This window comes from Dermochelys coriacea, chromosome 3 (assembly GCF_009764565.3).
Source record: "Dermochelys coriacea isolate rDerCor1 chromosome 3, rDerCor1.pri.v4, whole genome shotgun sequence".
Classification (NCBI taxonomy): Eukaryota; Metazoa; Chordata; order Testudines; family Dermochelyidae; genus Dermochelys; species Dermochelys coriacea.
The window spans coordinates 11,777,301-11,794,871 of NC_050070.1; the positions used below are offsets into that span (position 1 = coordinate 11,777,301).

The 17,571-nt window shown below is 43.1% G+C and overlaps 1 protein-coding gene across 5 annotated transcripts in view; it reads left to right on the forward strand.

Annotated features, from left to right (window-relative positions):
- The window catches only part of PKHD1 (PKHD1 ciliary IPT domain containing fibrocystin/polyductin), a 405,193-nt gene that overhangs the window by 267,407 nt on the left and 120,215 nt on the right, over positions 1-17,571 (forward strand). For all 5 annotated transcript variants that reach the window (XR_006279695.1, XM_043510113.1, XM_043510114.1 and 2 more), the window contains exon 52: positions 4,428-4,565. Coding sequence is in view for 4 of the 5 variants with exons in the window: in XM_043510113.1 (XP_043366048.1) it covers positions 4,428-4,565 (138 nt within the window). In the remaining variant the exon portion in view is untranslated. The remainder of the gene's footprint in view (positions 1-4,427; positions 4,566-17,571) is intronic.

Sequence of the window (17,571 nt, forward strand, 5' to 3'; positions counted from 1 at the left end):
CATCAGTGCCCTAAGGGAGTCAAAGTCTGCTCTTCTGAAGTTCAGGGGCCGTATTCTGCTGCTCTCCTTTGTTCCTTTTGTCAGGATCCTGAACTCGACCATCTCATGATTACTGCTGCCCAGGTTACCACCCACTTCTACTTCCCCTACCAATTCTTCCCTGTTTATGAGCAGAAGGTCAAGAAGAGCACGGCCCCTAGTTGGTTCCTCCAGCACTTGCACCAGGAAGTTGTCCCCAACACTCTCCAAAAACTTCCTGGATTCTCTGTGCTTTGCTGTATTGCTCTCCCAGCAGATGTCAGGGTGATTGAAGTGTCCCAAAGAAGCATTCTTTGGTTTTAGTCCAAAAGGATATAAATGAGCTCCAGGCTAGAAGAGAGACAACCTTTACTGATCATCCAAAACTCCTGCATGGGGTGGATTTCACCTGTAATGATAACTTTAGTGGGACTACTCATGCAAGGGTAGCTCCCTGGTGAGGGTGTGTGTTATGGGTCCCCTTCTATGCCCAAGCCGCAGAGGACATGAGGCTGTTACAGTCCCAGAGGGAGTGCTTGGTATGAGAGGGAAGATGGTCTAGTGGTTAGGATGCTAACCTAGGTCTTAGAAAACCTGGGTTCAATTGCTTGTTCCACCATTGACTTTCTGTGTAGCTTAGGATAAGTTGCTTAGGCTCCCTGTGCCTCTATTCCCAATGTGGATATTAGCACTTCTCTTCGTCACAGGGGTGTTGTGAAACTAATTCCATTAACGATTATGAATTGCTGTGGTGATCGAGGCTATGTAGATAGAGCAGCTTGAGTTTATCAGCTTGTTATTTTACTTCTGGAGTTCTCTGGTTCAGTCTCTGGTGTTTTAGCCAAGATAGTGCCCATCACATAAGGACTAATCACATGAATAAGGCTTGCAAATCTGGCTCATTGCCTAAATTGGGACTCCCACATTTAAAAACCAATTGCACAACATTGGAAAGCATGAATGGTGAGTTGATTCATACCATTCTATCAGCAAACAGCAGTCATCTTCATTCCAGACCAGATCATGGAATGCATTAGCTCCTCAAATGCTGAGATTTCCCGTACTTTGGTTGATGGTTTTTCAGTCATGACACATTGCATATTGGGTGGAAGGAGAATGTGTTATAATTCTAGGCAATGGTTTGAAAGGTCTAGATATGATATCGTGTAACCCCTGGCCTTTTTTTCTTTTTCTTTTTTTACTGGTGGAATCCACTCTCTTATTCATTTTCTGATTTTGATTTTCTTTGAACTTTTTCTGTTTGAAGAGATGAATGCTGGAGTACTGTCTCTCATATAATAGCTTGTCTGTTGTGCTTGATTTCCATTCAATGACATGCTATGGTGTTTTATATAGCAATGGGGTTGATCAAAGGCATTTTATGTCATTGCTGGAGTCATTAGTGAATTCTCAGCGTTGTACGGCCAAACATTAAGGCTGTGAGCTTTTGTCTGCAGGAAGTACACATAAAATGAAAGGTAGCCTTCTTAGATTTGAATTATTTTCTTAATGCAGTTGCTTGTGGCGATGTGAATTTCTTAGGGAAAGGGATAAAACAAATACAGTTTCTCCTTTGTCTGGAGATAAATTTCATTGAGCCATCTGACCTAAAGTCGCTGATTTTAGGCACTGACTAGTCATCTCACTGTGTAATCTGCAGAGTTGCTCATATGAAGCAGATAGGTATGTGCCACAAGGATATATCACATGTGGTAACAGTCTTCTACCCATCAGTTCCTTTTTCTCCTCAAGTGTGGAAGGAGATTAACTCTACGATGGAGCCCCCTGCTGTTTCTGCAGAATATATGTCTGTCTCCTCACACATCCATTGAACATGCACCAGTTTTGCCCTCAGTTGCACCCATGAAACCACATCAGGTCCGCGCAGGTCAGAATTTCTCCCTCCCATTATTATTCTAGGGTCACATGCATGAAACTCTACTTACAGAGCAATCAGTGATTCATTTATAAGCCCTTATTTCTAAGGATGTGCAACTCAGCAAAAAAAAATCTGTTCCAGGCTTAAACTTGACATATAAATGTTATGCCTAGGAGCACTCTTTCTTCTTCTTGTAAAAATGTTTCGCCCTATGTTTGATGAATATCCTTACGGCCTTTGTCAACTGCAGCATTTTCTCATATTCTTGAGCAGTGATTTCCTCATATAAGCCATTTCCATTTTAACAGTATCTCCCCCCTTATCCTCTTCCCTCTGCTTTGTTTCACTCTGTATTGTGTTTTTTTCCCACTGATTATGACAGTTAGCTCTTCAGGGAATAGGACTCTGTCCCTCATTGAAAGGCCTTGAACACAGTTGTTTTGCCATCCCAGCTAAATTTTTCCCAAATTTGCCCAAGTTGTGAGCCTCTGTTCACAAGCTCAATAGAGACTTGTTCCAGTGTGGCAGCTAAATTCACTGGAGATTTCACCTGTGCTGAGCATGCTCCAACCCAGGGCTGCAGGGACTGAACATGACTTTCAGTGCAATTGCTCGTCTGGGCAGCGAGGGGCTGCTGTGGTTGCAGGCTCAGGATCTGAGAGCAGAGATATCCCCGCCCCTGCCTTCTCAAGGCTCTTTCTGATAATGCCCAGGCAGCAAGGAGGCAACAACTGGATGTGACTGTTGGGGAGTGAAGGGTGGGGATAGAGGGTGGGAATGAGGGAAAAAAGAGGGGGAAGGAAGGCAGAAGTTGGGGGGATATAGGAGCAGAGGGAGAGGGTTCAGGAGCTGGGGTGGGGTGGATATTAGTTGGGAACTGAGGGGGAGGGAGATGAGCTGGGGTGGGATGGAGGCCAGATTGGAGCAGAGGGGGAGAGGTCAGGTTGGGAGTTTGATGGGAGCAGAGTAGGATGGGGATGAGCTGAGGTGGGGTGGAGGATGGAAGGAAGCAGAGGGACAGGGGTCAGGATCTGCGGTGCGATTGAGGTTCGATGCGAGCAGAGGGACAGAGGTCAGGAGCTGGAATGGGGAGGAGTTTGGATGGGAGCAGAGCGGGAGGGGTGAGGAGATGATGTGGGGTAGAAGTTGGATGGGACCAGAGGGGAAGGGACAGGAGCTGGGGTGGGGTGGAACTTTGATGGGAGCAGAGGGGAAGGGACAGGAGCTGGGGTGGGGTGGAGGTTGTATGGAAGCAGAGTGGGAGGGGTTGGGAGGTAGGGTGGGGTGGATATTGGATGGAGCAGAGTGGGAGGGGTCAGGAGATGGGGTGGGGGGCAAATAGAGGCAGTAACGAGAGGGGTAGATAGGAATATAGGGGTGTGAGTCAATATTCAGTGGATTTGGGCATTGTGATGTAGCAGGGAGGAATCAGGAGCTGATGGGAGCATAGGAGGAGAGGAAGATGGGGTCTGGCTTTGGGGCCCAGTGTTAGATGAGATTGCAACCATTACAGAACGCTCCCCTCCAGAACCTGGAATTGGATCCAGGAACCATGAGTCTCACCATTCTCTGTTGTCAGCAAGTTGCTGTGAAACACTGTCAAAGTGTGTATCTCACACTCGTCTAGTGGCTAGTTCACATGAAGGATAACAGCCTACTACTAGTTATTCCATTGGCTCGATTTATAGACAATTTGTTGTGGGTCTCAAGGTCTGACGTTTGCTCATGACCTAAGTTGGGGTCAGTATGGGTCCACATGATTGAATTCTTTATTTCGAAAAGAACGAGGAGTACTTGTGGCTCCTTAGAGACTAACAAATTTATTTGAGCATAAGCTTTCGTGGGCTAAAACCCACTTCATCGGATGCATGCAGTGGAAAATACAGTAGGAATATATATATATATATGTATATATATATATATACACACAGAGAATGTGAAAAAAATGGGTGTTGCCATGCACACTATAACAAGAGTGATCAATTAAGGTGAGCTATTATCAGCAGGAGAAAAAAACCTTTTGTAGTGATAATCAGGGTGGCCCATTTCCAACAGTTGACAAGAAGGTGAGAGTAACAGTGTGGGGGGGAGGGAAATAAGCATGGGGAAATAGTTTTACTTTGTGTAAGGACCCATCCACTCCCAGTCTTTATTCAAGCCTAATTTAATCGTGTCCAGTTTGCAAATTAATTCCAATTCAGCTGTCTCTCTTTGGAGTCTGTTTCTGAAGTTTTTTTGTTGTAATATTGCGACTTTTACAGACCTATATCTTTGAGAAAAATATCCAATCTCTTATTTAAAAAATGGCCAGTGGTGCAGAACGTCATAACCCATGGTAAGTTGTTCCAATGATGAATGACTCTCAATATTCAAAATTTACACTGTATTTCCAGACTGAATTTGTCAAGCAAAATTTAAAGTTAAGCACATGCTTAAGTGGCCATGATCTCTAGAGCTTTACCCTCATTTTCCATCTTCACATCACAGTGTCGGTACATTGACGCTCTCTCTCTCACCTCTTTTTTTTCAGACAGGACCATCCTGGTGGATACAACTCTTCCTCCTCTGAGAGGCCTCTATGTTCTGGGGACTCTGGAATTCCCAGTCAACTCCAGCAATGTCCTTAGTGCCACCTGTATAGTGGTTGCAGGTGGTGAACTGAAAGTGGGTAAGAGAGAAATAATGACCAGAGGGTGTTCTTGAAGCTAGGATTTTGTTTTATTTGTTGATTTAAAAAACCCCCAAGAATTAACGACAAATACTGTGAGATCATTCATGTTGATGCTAGGCCTGATAATCAAACAGGTCATTGCTTTTTCTGTAATGCATACAAGAAAAAGGCCAATTTAGAATGGGTAGAGTGAGGAGAAAATCTAATACAGCTAATGCATACTTAAGAACTAAATGTATATAAGTAGTGAAAAGCTGGTAAAACTCGCATTGATTTCACTGGGGCCAGGATTTTACTCAATGTGTATAAAACCCATGCATGTGGATTGTATCTATCTCCCTGCACTTCATATGGCACTTGTTTTCTTGGATTGCAAGCGCTTCAAGGCAAAGACTGAGTCATCCTGGATGTGGGAGCAATCCCTAACATCGTGTGCTTAAAGTTGAAGTCAATAGCACGTAAGTAAGTGGCATGGAGGGCCTTTAACACCAACTCAAGAAGGCAACTAAGTTTTCCCACAAGGCATAGAAATCCTGATCTGACATAAAACTGGTCTAGCTGGAATGTTCTGCCAATACCTCAGAATAGAGGGGTGCAGGGACTCTTGGGGAATATAGCATGGGGTGCTAGTTCTTATGCCAAAAGTGTCTCCAATGTCACTGGGTCTGTTACCTGCTATTCACAATGAAGAAACCAATGCCTTTCCCCAGAAAAGTAATTATTCCCATAATTCTCTTCAAACATGAAGCTGCATAAAGCCGGGATTTTTATTTACTTATAGGAATCATTTGGATGCTCAGATCAGTGTGTTGGTCACTCCCTGCCCTTTCTCAAGATTGGTTTTATGAACTTTAAAATGATAATTTATTTGAGTAATCACATTCCTGTGAAGTCCACCCTGGGATTTCTTTGTTGTTAATCTCAGGGGACTGGCTAGTTAATAAGCTTTATGTAAGGGGACTGTTGCCCCCTTACTAACATTCAGTGGGGGTGTTTTAGTTGCTAGCTCCCAGTACTAAAAAGGGGGAAGGGTCAATGGGGAATCAGGACCCTGAGACTGACAGCTCCCAGGAACAATGGGGAGAAGCCAGTGCTCCAGGTCAGCCTGAATGACAGGGCGAGCAGGCTAATCAGGGAGTCAGGAGGCCAGGGAGGTCCCGTCCTGTGTGTGAGCTGGGTTTGCCTGGGTCAGACAGAGTGGGGCCGAGCTAAGGAGAAAGCAGGGGCCTGAGCTGAGCTGGGGAGCAGAGCTGGGCCAGATCCAGAGGGACCAGAAAAGCAGCCCATAGAGAGCAGACCTGTCCTGGGAGCAGAGCTGCAGCAACCAGAGCCAGAGGGGCCAGAAAAGCAGCCCAGGAAGCAGGTCAGTGCTGGGAGCAGAGTCACAGAAGCAGCCTGCAGAGCAGACCTGTCCTGGGAGCAGAGCTGCAGCAACCAGAGGCAGAGGGGCCAAAGAAGCAGCCCAGGGAGCTGGAGGCAGAGCAGCAGTGCAGACCGAGTGGTGGAGCTGGAGCTGGAGCAGTCCAGAGCTGGGTGCGGTGAGCAGCTGGGGAGACCGAGGGGGGCCCTGGGCAGCAGGCCCAGCAGAGGGAGATGCCTCAGCCAAGAGGCTCTGCAGGCCAGGCTTGGATCGTAACCCCGACAGGGCGAGGGTGACACTGGGAAGAAGGGTCCTACCACTTAGAGCCTGAGGGCGTGTGGCCACCACCAGAGCGAGTGTCCAATTCGCAGCATCCCTGCAGCACAGCCAGGGCCGGAGAAGAAGGCCTGGGACTGACAAGGAACAGAACTGTTTGTGATGTTCCCTGCCACAGAGCGGGCTGACGTGTTTCCTTTAACCTTTCCCATTTTTCCTTATTCTTTTAAAAATTTAGTCGTTGATTAAATAACTTGCATTTGCTTTAACTTGTATGTAGTGGTCAGTGGGTCAGAGAAGTGCCCAGTGCAGAAAGAGTACCCCGGAGTGGGGACACCCTAATCCCTGTCCTAGGTGACCACAGCAGGATGGGGGGTCGAGCCTCTCAGGAATCCTGGGCCCAGCCTTGTTGGGGTTACGAGGACTCTGCCAGACAGGAGAGTGGAAGGGGAGTCCTCAAGGGCAGGGAGGCCACTGGGTAAAGGAAGTGGGAGCGAGGACTCAGATCCTTTCTCTAGCCCACTTCACCGGGGTAGTGCAGAAGCCAGGAAAGTTCCCCACAATAGCGGGACTATTCCCCCGCTTACATTTAGCAAAAGAGATATTTTATTGCCTTGAGTTTTGCTTTGAAAAAAAGCTTTACAGGTAACAATGGAGGTCAGTGTACCTTTACATATTCTTAACAGTTTATTGTTCCTACCTTTTTGCAGTTTAAATATATATATTAGGAAAGTAAGTGTGCTCTGCTGCCTAAAAACACTTATTTTGACATATTGATGTGCTTCATTGCTACATAAACTCCCCTTAAGCATATAGCCATGGAGAAATGCTGACATTAATAGCCAAACAGGTAGCTAGTTACACCTGTAGATTCTTTGGACAGCACCTTCTGGAGAAAGATTCTTGTTCCAGTTTCTGCTATAAAGGGGGTAGCTGGATACAAATTCTTCATTTTTCCCACAGCGTTCTCTACTGGCTTTTACACTTGGCTGTAAAAACAGGAGAGGATATTCCCCCCCCCCCTTCTCTTCCCACGTGTTCCAGGCCTGAGGGCAGCTTCTTGAAGCCCATCTGTCCAATCGTGTGTATGCCATGCCCAAAGGAAGGTTTTTCAGCCCATCTGTCCTATTCCACCACACCCTGAAGAAATCCTGACACAAAACAGATAATGAGACAGTTTAGTAAACAAAGTTAATAGATGTGTACATCAGCACTGAGTGATGCCTAAGTAGGATCTGAAATTGACACCATCTGATCCACATACCAACACGCTCTCTCCAATGTAACTTCTCAGTGTCCTGCTTCCAGTGCAGCTATTATTGACTAAATATCATTGATTCTGTTTTACAGATGGGGAAGCTGATGCTCAGATGGGGAAGCTGATGTTCAGAGGGTATGTCTATGCTGCAGTTAGACACCTGCGACTGGCCTGGGCTAGCAGATTCGAGCTTGTGGGGCTAAGGCTTGTGGAGTTGTTTAATTGCAGTGTAGACATTCAGGCCGCCACCTCACAGGAGCCTAGAGCCAGGGCTCCAGCCCAAGCCTGAACGTCTACACCACAGTTAAACAGCCCCTTATCCTGAGCCCTGCAAGCCCAGGTCAGCTGGCACAAACCAGCCAGGGATGTCTAGTTGCAGTGTAGACATACCCGGAGTGGCTACATGACTTGACCAGACTATACACACATTCAAGGGCAGAGCCAGGAATAGGACCTTGGGCCCAGATTTCCTAGTTCTCAGTCCGGCATATTTAACCTCAGGATCATAATTCTGTAATCTATAAGTAATACTTAGTTGATCTTTGCTGTATATTAGAGCACTGGTTCTTTTATTTGGGAGAAGGTTGATTAAAGCACAGGAATACAGATAGGAGAAATATTCTTTGCAAGAAAAAAAGGAAGATTTCAGAGTTTCTGAAACGTCAATGATATTCCAACAATTACGGCAAAACTTTAGCTTGAAATGATATAGGGATGTGAATTTTAGATGAGTCTGTGCCCCCTAGAGGCTACATGACATAAAGAGATGCATGTCAGGGCTAAGAGCACAGAACTCCTGAGACTTCAATGATGGGCCTTACTAACATTTTGCTTTTATGTACAGCGTAATCCACTGGTCAACGTGTGCTATGAGTCCCCTCTGTACCTGATTCATGGGGGATACAATCTGTTACAGCTCCCAGCTATTGGGTTTAGACCTGTAGCTCTGGATTTTCCTGGTTCAATGATGGTTACAATAATACTTTAGAAACATTGTTTAGTTACACCTTACAGCATCCATGTGGTATGAAGTAGGAAATTATCATCATTCCTAATTTGCAGCTGGGGGAACTGAGGCTCAGCGAAGTGAGGTGACTTGCAAATGGAACTAGCATGTCAGTGTCAGAAGGAGACACTCAAAAATGTTAGCCTCAACTTCTCAGCAGTTTCTGATAGGTTTCACTTTGGGATTACTGGGTTCATTTGGACCCAAAACTCAGGATTGAGGTTCAAATCTCAGTGGAATGAAACTGAAAAAAAAAAGCGAATTCCACCCCTGAGCAAAGCCACCAGGTTTCACACATCTCTGATAAAGAAGCACCAAAATGCTGAAGTTATTTCCTTCATGATGGGCTCATTGAAATACTTTTTGAACTCTGTAGTACTCAGCTGTTCATGACTGGCAGGCTATTTGGTTTTGCCTGTCACACCAGAGTAAAACAGGGCAACACCACTCACTGAATAATTACCTAAATAGACTTTTTTAGTCTCAGACTTGTCACATATTGTCTTGGCTCTAGTGATGGCTGCTTGTCAGTATTGTCTCTCATTCTGGGCAAGATGCCTAAGGTCATTATTAACTCATGACTTGACTGCCTGGAGATGAAGCACCAGACATTTCTGAAGTCTCTGTTGCTTTTGGTGTGAAAACCGTAATGCGCCAACTTCCATATTATTTATATAATTGGAAAAAATCAAATAAAGTAATATCCCGTTTTATCGTCTTCCCAATTGGCACTTGGCAAAGGTTCATGGGATGATTAGGCAATAAAATATGTCAGACCATGTGATATAGCTGATTAGCACCCAGCCTCCGGGGTGTAGTCAGGACATCTGAGGGATGCATGACTCGGCTCTACTGCATAGGCAGTCTTGAAGTTCTCAAACTTCTTTGTAGTGTGGACCATGAGAGATTGTCTCATGAGCCCACTTCCCAGCCCACGTGCAGTCATATAATATCCTTGTGGTAACTAGGGCAGCTGCTTACACAGAGAAGAAATAGTAAGAAACTATTTAATGCATTTCTAGCTCATGTTAATGTGATGAGTGTTTTGTCCCTTTTGAAAAAAAAAGCTAATAACATGATCTGCTGCAGTTCTGTAGTTCATGTACCCCCTTCCCTCACTTTTGGTCCTTGCTTTCACCCTGTCACTTGGTTCCTTTTCTCCTGGGCACACTGCCTGGCCATATCATTTCCTTCTTTTATGTTTCCCTGGATATTCATCTCCCACTAGCAGCTCCAGTCCCACTGGTGGCACGGGTCCATGGAGGAAGCTATTTATAGAATTGTACGACTGGCATAGACTTGAGAGGTCATCTAGTCCTGCCCCCTGCACTCATGGCAGGACTAAGTATTATCTAGTCCATCCCTTACAGGTGCTTGTCTAACTTGCCCTTAAAAATCTCCAGTGACGGAGATTCCACAACCTCCCTAGGCAATTTATTCCAGTGCTTAACTACCTGACAGTTAGAAAGTTTTTCCTAATGTCCAACCTAAACCTCCCTAGATACAATTTAAGCCCATTGCTTCTTGTCCTATCCTCAGAGGTTAAGAAGAATAAATTTTCTCCCTTCTCCTTGTAACAACCTTTTATGTACTTGAGAACTGTTATCATGTCCCCTCTCAGTCTTCTCTTCTCCAGACTAAACAAACCCAATTTTTTTCAATCTTCCTCATAGGTTATGTTTTCTAGATCTTTAAAATCATGTTTGTTGCTCTTCTCTAGACTTTCTCCAGTTTGTCCACATCTTTCCTGAAATGTGTCCCTCCCAGAACTGGACACAATTCTCCAGTTGAGGCCTAATCAGTGTGGAGTAGAACAAAAGAATTACTTCTCGTGTCTTGCTTACAACACTCCTGCTAAACTCCCAGAATGATGTTTGCTTTTTTTTGCAACAGTGTTACGCTGTTGACTCATATTTAGCTTGTGATCCACTATGACCCTCAGATCCCTTTCTGCAGTACTCCTGCCTAGGCAGTCATTTTCCATTTTGTGTGTGTGCAACTGATAGATTGTTCTTTCCTAAGTGGAGTACTTTGCATACAGGCAGCTGTCTGGCTCCTCCCTGTTTTCAGCTGCCTTTTCAGGCTTCTGGGCTCTTCTTTACAGTGAAGAGCCTGGACATCTGACGAAGCAACTGGAAAGGAGAAAAAGAAGCCAGCACTGTGTGACAAGTCAACTCTCTGTTGACCACCAGTAAATATTCTGCAGACTGAGTGTCCATTGACCAGAGTTCAGGAATAGCTGACACAATAGAATCCAAGAAGGCTTGGATTCAGGTAACACATCAAACTGACAGGTATGGCCACTACGCTTAATTCTGCAAAATAGTCTTGCCCATGGAACGCAAAAAGTTCTAAGCACAAGAGATTACTTGGTTTCCTTTCACAACCACTGTTGTGCAGCAGTGCTGCAAAGAAAAGGGAGACAACAACAATTCTGGGAAAGAATTGATGGGGCTTATTATGGAAAACAAAACAATGTCAGCAACCATAGCTAGAATCACACTGAAACGTGACAACAATGGAAAGTACTTTTGAAGCCAAACGGCAAAATAAGGTCCAGGTTGCAGTCTGGAAATAGGCCCAAGAGAGAGTGCAACTGGCTTTTTCTCTGCTCAGCCCTGCGTTGTTTTAACTAGACTTTCTATAGCAAGGATTCTTCACTGCACATTTGAGCCAGGTTTTCACCTGGGTTTAGTCGACCCTCACTACCATCCACACAGTAAAGTCTCTGACCTGAATTAGGAGGTGCTTTGAGCTACCTTACCCAGATGGGAGGCTGGGTTAGAACTGGGGCTCTGCTTTCACTGGGGCTGGAACCTGCCCAGATCAAAGTGAGGACCCAAGCAAAATCACTCGAGTGCTGATAATCGTCCAATGCCCTTTTCACAAGTCCCCCAAAGAACTGACCGGTTCTCCCACAACTGATTGGGAAAGAATCCTAGAGCATCTCCTCACAAAGAATCATGGGATATGTCCCCAGGCACACATGGGCAAGTGCAAAAACAGTGAGGACATAGTAATGTAGATAGGGCTTTGCAGTGCTCAGTACCCGGGTGCCAATCTCACAGGTTAACTGGGTAGTGAGGACAGTCCCATAGTCAAAAAGTGCTTGAGTGAAACAATGTGCCTTTACTGGGCCCCATTGATCAGTTAACACCATCTCTCACATGCATACTAATCCTGATCTCCTGAGCCTGAAAATCCTTACCCACATGAGTGAATCATTACAATGATCCTTAACACTGTGGTCTTTCAGAACACTGTACAGACATAACAGATCAGTCCTCCCAACACCCCTGCAGAGTTGACAAGTGTTATAGTGTTGGCAACACATAGCATTAAAAATTATGAGAATGGCTTAAGAATCATTGTTTAAAGACATTCATTTTGGGTTCTTTTTTAAGTATCCTTTCTGGGATTGGAGCATTTAGGGTTCATACTTTCAAGCTTTTCTCCACAATCATTAGAAATGTACTACTTTTTTTAAAAAAAGTAAGCTGAGATTTGGTTGTATTCACATGGACCTTTCCAATGATTTTTTGCTGACCAACCAGTTTACACACACACACATTTATAAAGCTAAACATTTTATAACCACCAGGAAAAAATATCTCACTAAAAATTATAAATCCCCAACTTGGTGGGGTATGGTTGTGGTTAGAAAAAGTTTGTAATGGGTGAGGAATAACTGAAAGGCTCCAACATGGTATGTGGTGTCTCAGAGTGGTTGAGAACATCATTCAAGGAAGTAAGGATGACTTGGGGGATTTAGGCATGGGTTACAAAGATTTAGGCTTAGATCCTTAGTGGCTGAAAGATGTAGTCATATGTTGACTGCTGTCCTTTCTGAAAAGAATCTCTGGTCACGGTCCAATTTACACCAGTTATTGGTGGTCTCAGCAAAGAGGCCAAGAGTTGACTGGACCATGAAAGAATGACTTCCCTCCTTGCTCTAGAGGAAGGACCAGCAGCAAAGGTAAAAGATGCATTAGCTATAGAGTGGAGGAAGATTGTGCTTCCTGTACTGCACCTGTTCAGGTGACACATAGAGGACATAAATCTCGAGGAATGTCAGTCTGACACTGCTAGGGAACCTTGAATTTGCTAATTAATTAATTTATTTTTAAAGGCTCTTAAAGAGGAATGTTTCTTTAGGATACAAAGTTTTCTCTCTCTCTCATTCGTATATATATATTCCACCAAAACTGTAATTTTTAAATATGAAAAGAACATAACAGACTGGCTAATTTTGCACAGATTTGTTTTATGCTACATCTTCTGTGGTTTTGTGTTGCATAATTGATTTAATCTCTAATTTTAGAGGAAAGCTGAACTCTTTTACTGGACTCTGCATATATTTCTCTAGGGCACAAATTGTCCTACTTTTTCCTCCCTTGTATCTGTTTAGTGCTAGGCCATTTTCTTCTGAGACTGTAAACTACCCTTGGTGAAATAAATGAAGTCACAGTTGGAATACAGTTTACTGTGTAGACTTATCACCACGAGATAAGAGCAACATCACACACCAAAATTTTCTGAACATTTTCCTCTCTTCTGCTCTATTAACATCTTTCTGTTGGCATGGAAGAGCATTTTATGGGGTGTGGTTTAGAACTGATAATATTACACCAGAAAAGAAAGCATGTGGATGGAGGGAGAAAAAGGATGGTCCAGTGGTTAAAAGTGCTAAGTAAAGACTTGAGAGATTCAGGTTCAATTCCCAGCCCTGCCTTTGACTTCCTATGTGATCTTAAGGAAGCTACTTAGTTTCTTTTATGCCACAGTTCCCCATGTGTATCTGCCTACTTCCCTGGGGTATCATGAGATGCTCAAATACTATGCTAATGGGGATTATATAAGTACCAGAGCCATAAGGTAAGAATTAACCTCCTAACATGATCAGATAACTTCATGAGATTCACATGTCTTTACTGGTAGGCCACAGATACTGAGTACCTCTATCTCCAGTGGCAGTTGTGAGTGCTCAAGACCTCTCAAAAGAAGGTGCCAAAAAATGTTGGCCAGGGCTCATGCTAGGTTTGATATTTAGCTGTATTTAGCTTTTGTAGAACAAACTCTTTTTGCTTAATTGATATGCATTGTATGGAAGATAAACTACAAAGCATGCTACATGGTTTATTCTCTTTCATTTTAATTTGCATGATAAATCTGGCAGCGCTGGACATAAATTGGTTTCAAGAACATATTTTCATAGAACTGGTTAAAGTATTTACAGCTTCTAATATTTTGCTACTTCCCCGCCAGAGATTTTCTCTGTTAGCTCATACATTTGGACCTTGATGTGGAATTTCATTGTAACTATGGGATACGGAGGGCTAGTAAGTGTTCTCAGTATTTTTAATGAGGTTTCAATATATTATGTGTGGGCTTCATGTATTATCAGACCTTACCAGTTTAGTTTTAGTTTAGATAGGCTATTTTCAAGGACCTCTAACTTTAAACATGGGTACACAACCCATGGATAAAGTCTGTTTTATAGCTCAAATTCAGCAAAGCACTTCAGTATATGCTTAATCACAGTGAAGTCAATGTGAAGTTAAAGTTAAGCACGTGCTTAAATGCTTTGATGGCTAAAGATGAACATAAGCACATTCTTAAAGTGGATAGATTCCAAGGCCAGAAGGTACCACTGTAATTATCTCGTCTGACCTCTTGTATAACAAAAGCCATAGATCTTCCCCAAAATAATTTTGAGAGATTTTTTTTAATCCAATCTTGATTTTAATATTGCCAGTGATGGAGAATCCACCACAACCCTTGGTAAATTGTTCCAATAGTTAATTACTCTGTGTTAAAAAAATTACACCTTATTTCCAGTCTCAATTTATCTAGCTTCAGCTTCCAGCCATTGGAGCATGTTATATCTTTTTTTGCTAGATTGAAGAGCCCATTATTAAATATTTGTTCCCATTGTAGATGCTTACAGATTGTAATCAAGTCACCCCGTAACCTTCTTTCTGTTAAGCTAAATAGATAGACTCAAGGAGATCAATCACTATAAGGCATATTTTCTAATCCTTTAATTATTCCTGTGGCTTTTCTCTGTACCCTCTACAATTTATCAACATCCTTCTTGAATGATGGACACCAAAACAGGAGACAGTATTCCAGCAGCAGTTGCACCAGTGCCAAATACAGAGGTAAAATAACCTCTTTACTCCTACTTGTGATTCCCATGGTTAGGCATCCCAGGATCGCATTAGCCCTTTTGGCCACTGTGTTGCACAGGGAGTTTATGTTCACCTAATTATCTACCACTACCCTCAAATCTTTCTCAGATTCACTGCTTTCCAGGATAGAGTCCCACCTCCTGTAAAGATGGCCTACATCGTTTATTTCTAGACGTACACATTTGCATTTAGCCATCTTAAAATGCATGTTGTTTGCTCTCATCCAGCATACCAAGCAATCCAGATTGGTCTTTGTCACTGATCCTCTTCATTATTTACCACTCTCCCAATTTTTGAGTTATCTGCAAACTTTATCAGTGATGATTTTATGTTTTCTTCCAGGCCATTAATAAAAATATTAAATAGCATAGGATCAAGAACCAGGCTCTGCAGGACCCCACTAGAAACACACCCCTTTGATAATGATTTCCCATTTACATTACATTTTGAGACCTATCATTTAGCCAGTGTTTAATCCATTTAATATGTGCCTTATTAATTTTATATCTTTCTAGTAATTTACTCAAAATGTCATGTGATACCAAGTCTAAGTATATTACATCAACACTATTACCTTTATCAACCAAACTTGTTACCTCATCAAAAAAAAAAAAGGTGGCAAGATAGTTTGACAGGATCTATTTTCCATAAACCCATGTTGATTGGCATTAATTATATTATCTTCCTTTAATTTTTTATTAATTGAGTCTTGTATCAGCTGCTCCATTATCTTGCATGGGATTGATGTCAGACTGACAGGACTATAATTACCTAGGTCGTCCCATTTAGCCTTTTTTTACATTAGCTGTCTCCCAGTCTTCTTGAACTTCCTCAGTGTTCTGAGACTTATTGAAAAACAACACAAATGGTGCAGTGAGCTCCTCAACCAGCTATTTTAAAACTCTTGGAGGTGAGTTGTCTGGACCTTCTGATTTAAAATATCTAACTTGTGTAGCTTCTATTTAACATCCTCCCAAGATACCAGTGGAATTGAAGAGTGCTATCATAGGATATGACTACATCATCTGTTTTTTTTCCCAAATAAACAACAGAAATATTTATTGAACATTTCTGAATTTTCTGCATTATTGTTAATGCTACCATGTTCATCTTGTAATGGGCAAATACCAATGTCAGGATTCATTTTGTTCCTAATATGCTTAAAAAATTCCTCCTTATTGTCCTTAACTCTGAAGGCCATAGATTTCACCTTGTGTTCCTTTGCTTTCCCTATCCCTTTTCTATAATTTTTAGCATCTAATTTATATTCATTACATTCAACTTTTCCTTTCTTTCATGATATATTATTTTTTAAATTTCTTATAGGTGCGTTAACGTCCCCTCTAAACAAGGACATTTTTTAACCAATATGGCCTTCCTCCTTGATAGTGCGATTACAGGTTTTTGTGTATCTAGTAAAGTATTCTTAAACATTCCCAATTATCATTCACATTTTTCTGATTAAAATCTTCCTCCCAGCTGCTTTGGCTCATAATTGTTTTAAGCTTTATAAAATTGGCTTTAAAAGCACCAAGTGTGTGTGTATATATATATATGTCTGGATTTTACTCTGCTTGCGTATTATGAATGTGATCTAGTCATGATCACGTCTACCAAAGTTATCATGAATTTTTAGTTTTGTGATCAGTTCCTCTTTGTCTGTCAAGATGCAGGGAAGAAAGGTAAGCAGCAGGATACGGACCCTGGACTTCAGGAAAGCAGACTTTGACTCCCTCAGGGAACAGATGGCCAGGATCCCCTGGGGGACTAACATGAAAGGGAAGGGAGTCCAGGAGAGCTGGCTGTATTTCAAGGAATCCCTGTTGAGGTTACAGGGACAAACCATCCCGATGAGTCGAAAGAATAGTAAATATGGCAGGCGACCAGCTTGGCTTAATGGTGAAATCCTAGCGGATCTTAAACATAAAAAAGAAGCTTACAAGAAGTGGAAGGTTGGACATATGACCAGGGAAGAGTATAAAAATATTGCTCGGGCATGTAGGAAAGATATCAGGAGGGCCAAATCGCACCTGGAGCTGCAGCTAGCAAGAGATGTCAAGAGTAACAAGAAGGGTTTCTTCAGGTATGTTGGCAACAAGAAGAAAGCCAAGGAAAGTGTGGGCCCCTTACTGAATGAGGGAGGCAAGCTAGTGACAGAGGATGTGGAAAAAGCTAATGTACTCAATGCTTTTTTTGCCTCTGTTTTCACTAACAAGGTCAGCTCCCAGACTGCTGTGCTGGGCAACACAAAATGGGGAAGAGATGGCCAGCCCTCTGTAGAGATAGAGGTGGTTAGGGACTATTTAGAAAAGCTGGACGTGCACAAGTCCATGGGGCCGGACGAATTGCATCCGAGAGTGCTGAGGGAATTGGCGGCTGTGATTGCAGAGCCCTTGGCCATTATCTTTGAAAACTCGTGGCGAACGGGGGAAGTCCCGGATGACTGGAAAAAGGCTAATGTAGTGCCCATCTTTAAAAAAGGGAAGAAGGAGGATCCTGGGAACTACAGGCCGGTCAGCCTCACCTCAGTCCCTGGAAAAATCATGGAGCAGGTCCTCAAAGAATCAATCCTGAAGCACTTAGAGGAGAGGAAAGTGATCAGGAACAGTCAGCATGGATTCACCAAGGGAAGGTCATGCCTGACTAATCTAATCGCCTTTTATGATGAGATTACTGGTTCTGTGGATGAAGGGAAAGCAGTGGATGTATTGTTTCTTGACTTTAGCAAAGCTTTTGACACGGTCTCCCACAGCATTCTTGTCAGCAAGTTAAGGAAGTATGGGCTGGATGAATGCACTATAAGGTGGGTAGAAAGCTGGCTAGATTGTCGGGCTCAACGGGTAGTGATCAATGGCTCCATGTCTAGTTGGCAGCCGGTGTCAAGTGGAGTGCCCCAGGGGTCGGTCCTGGGG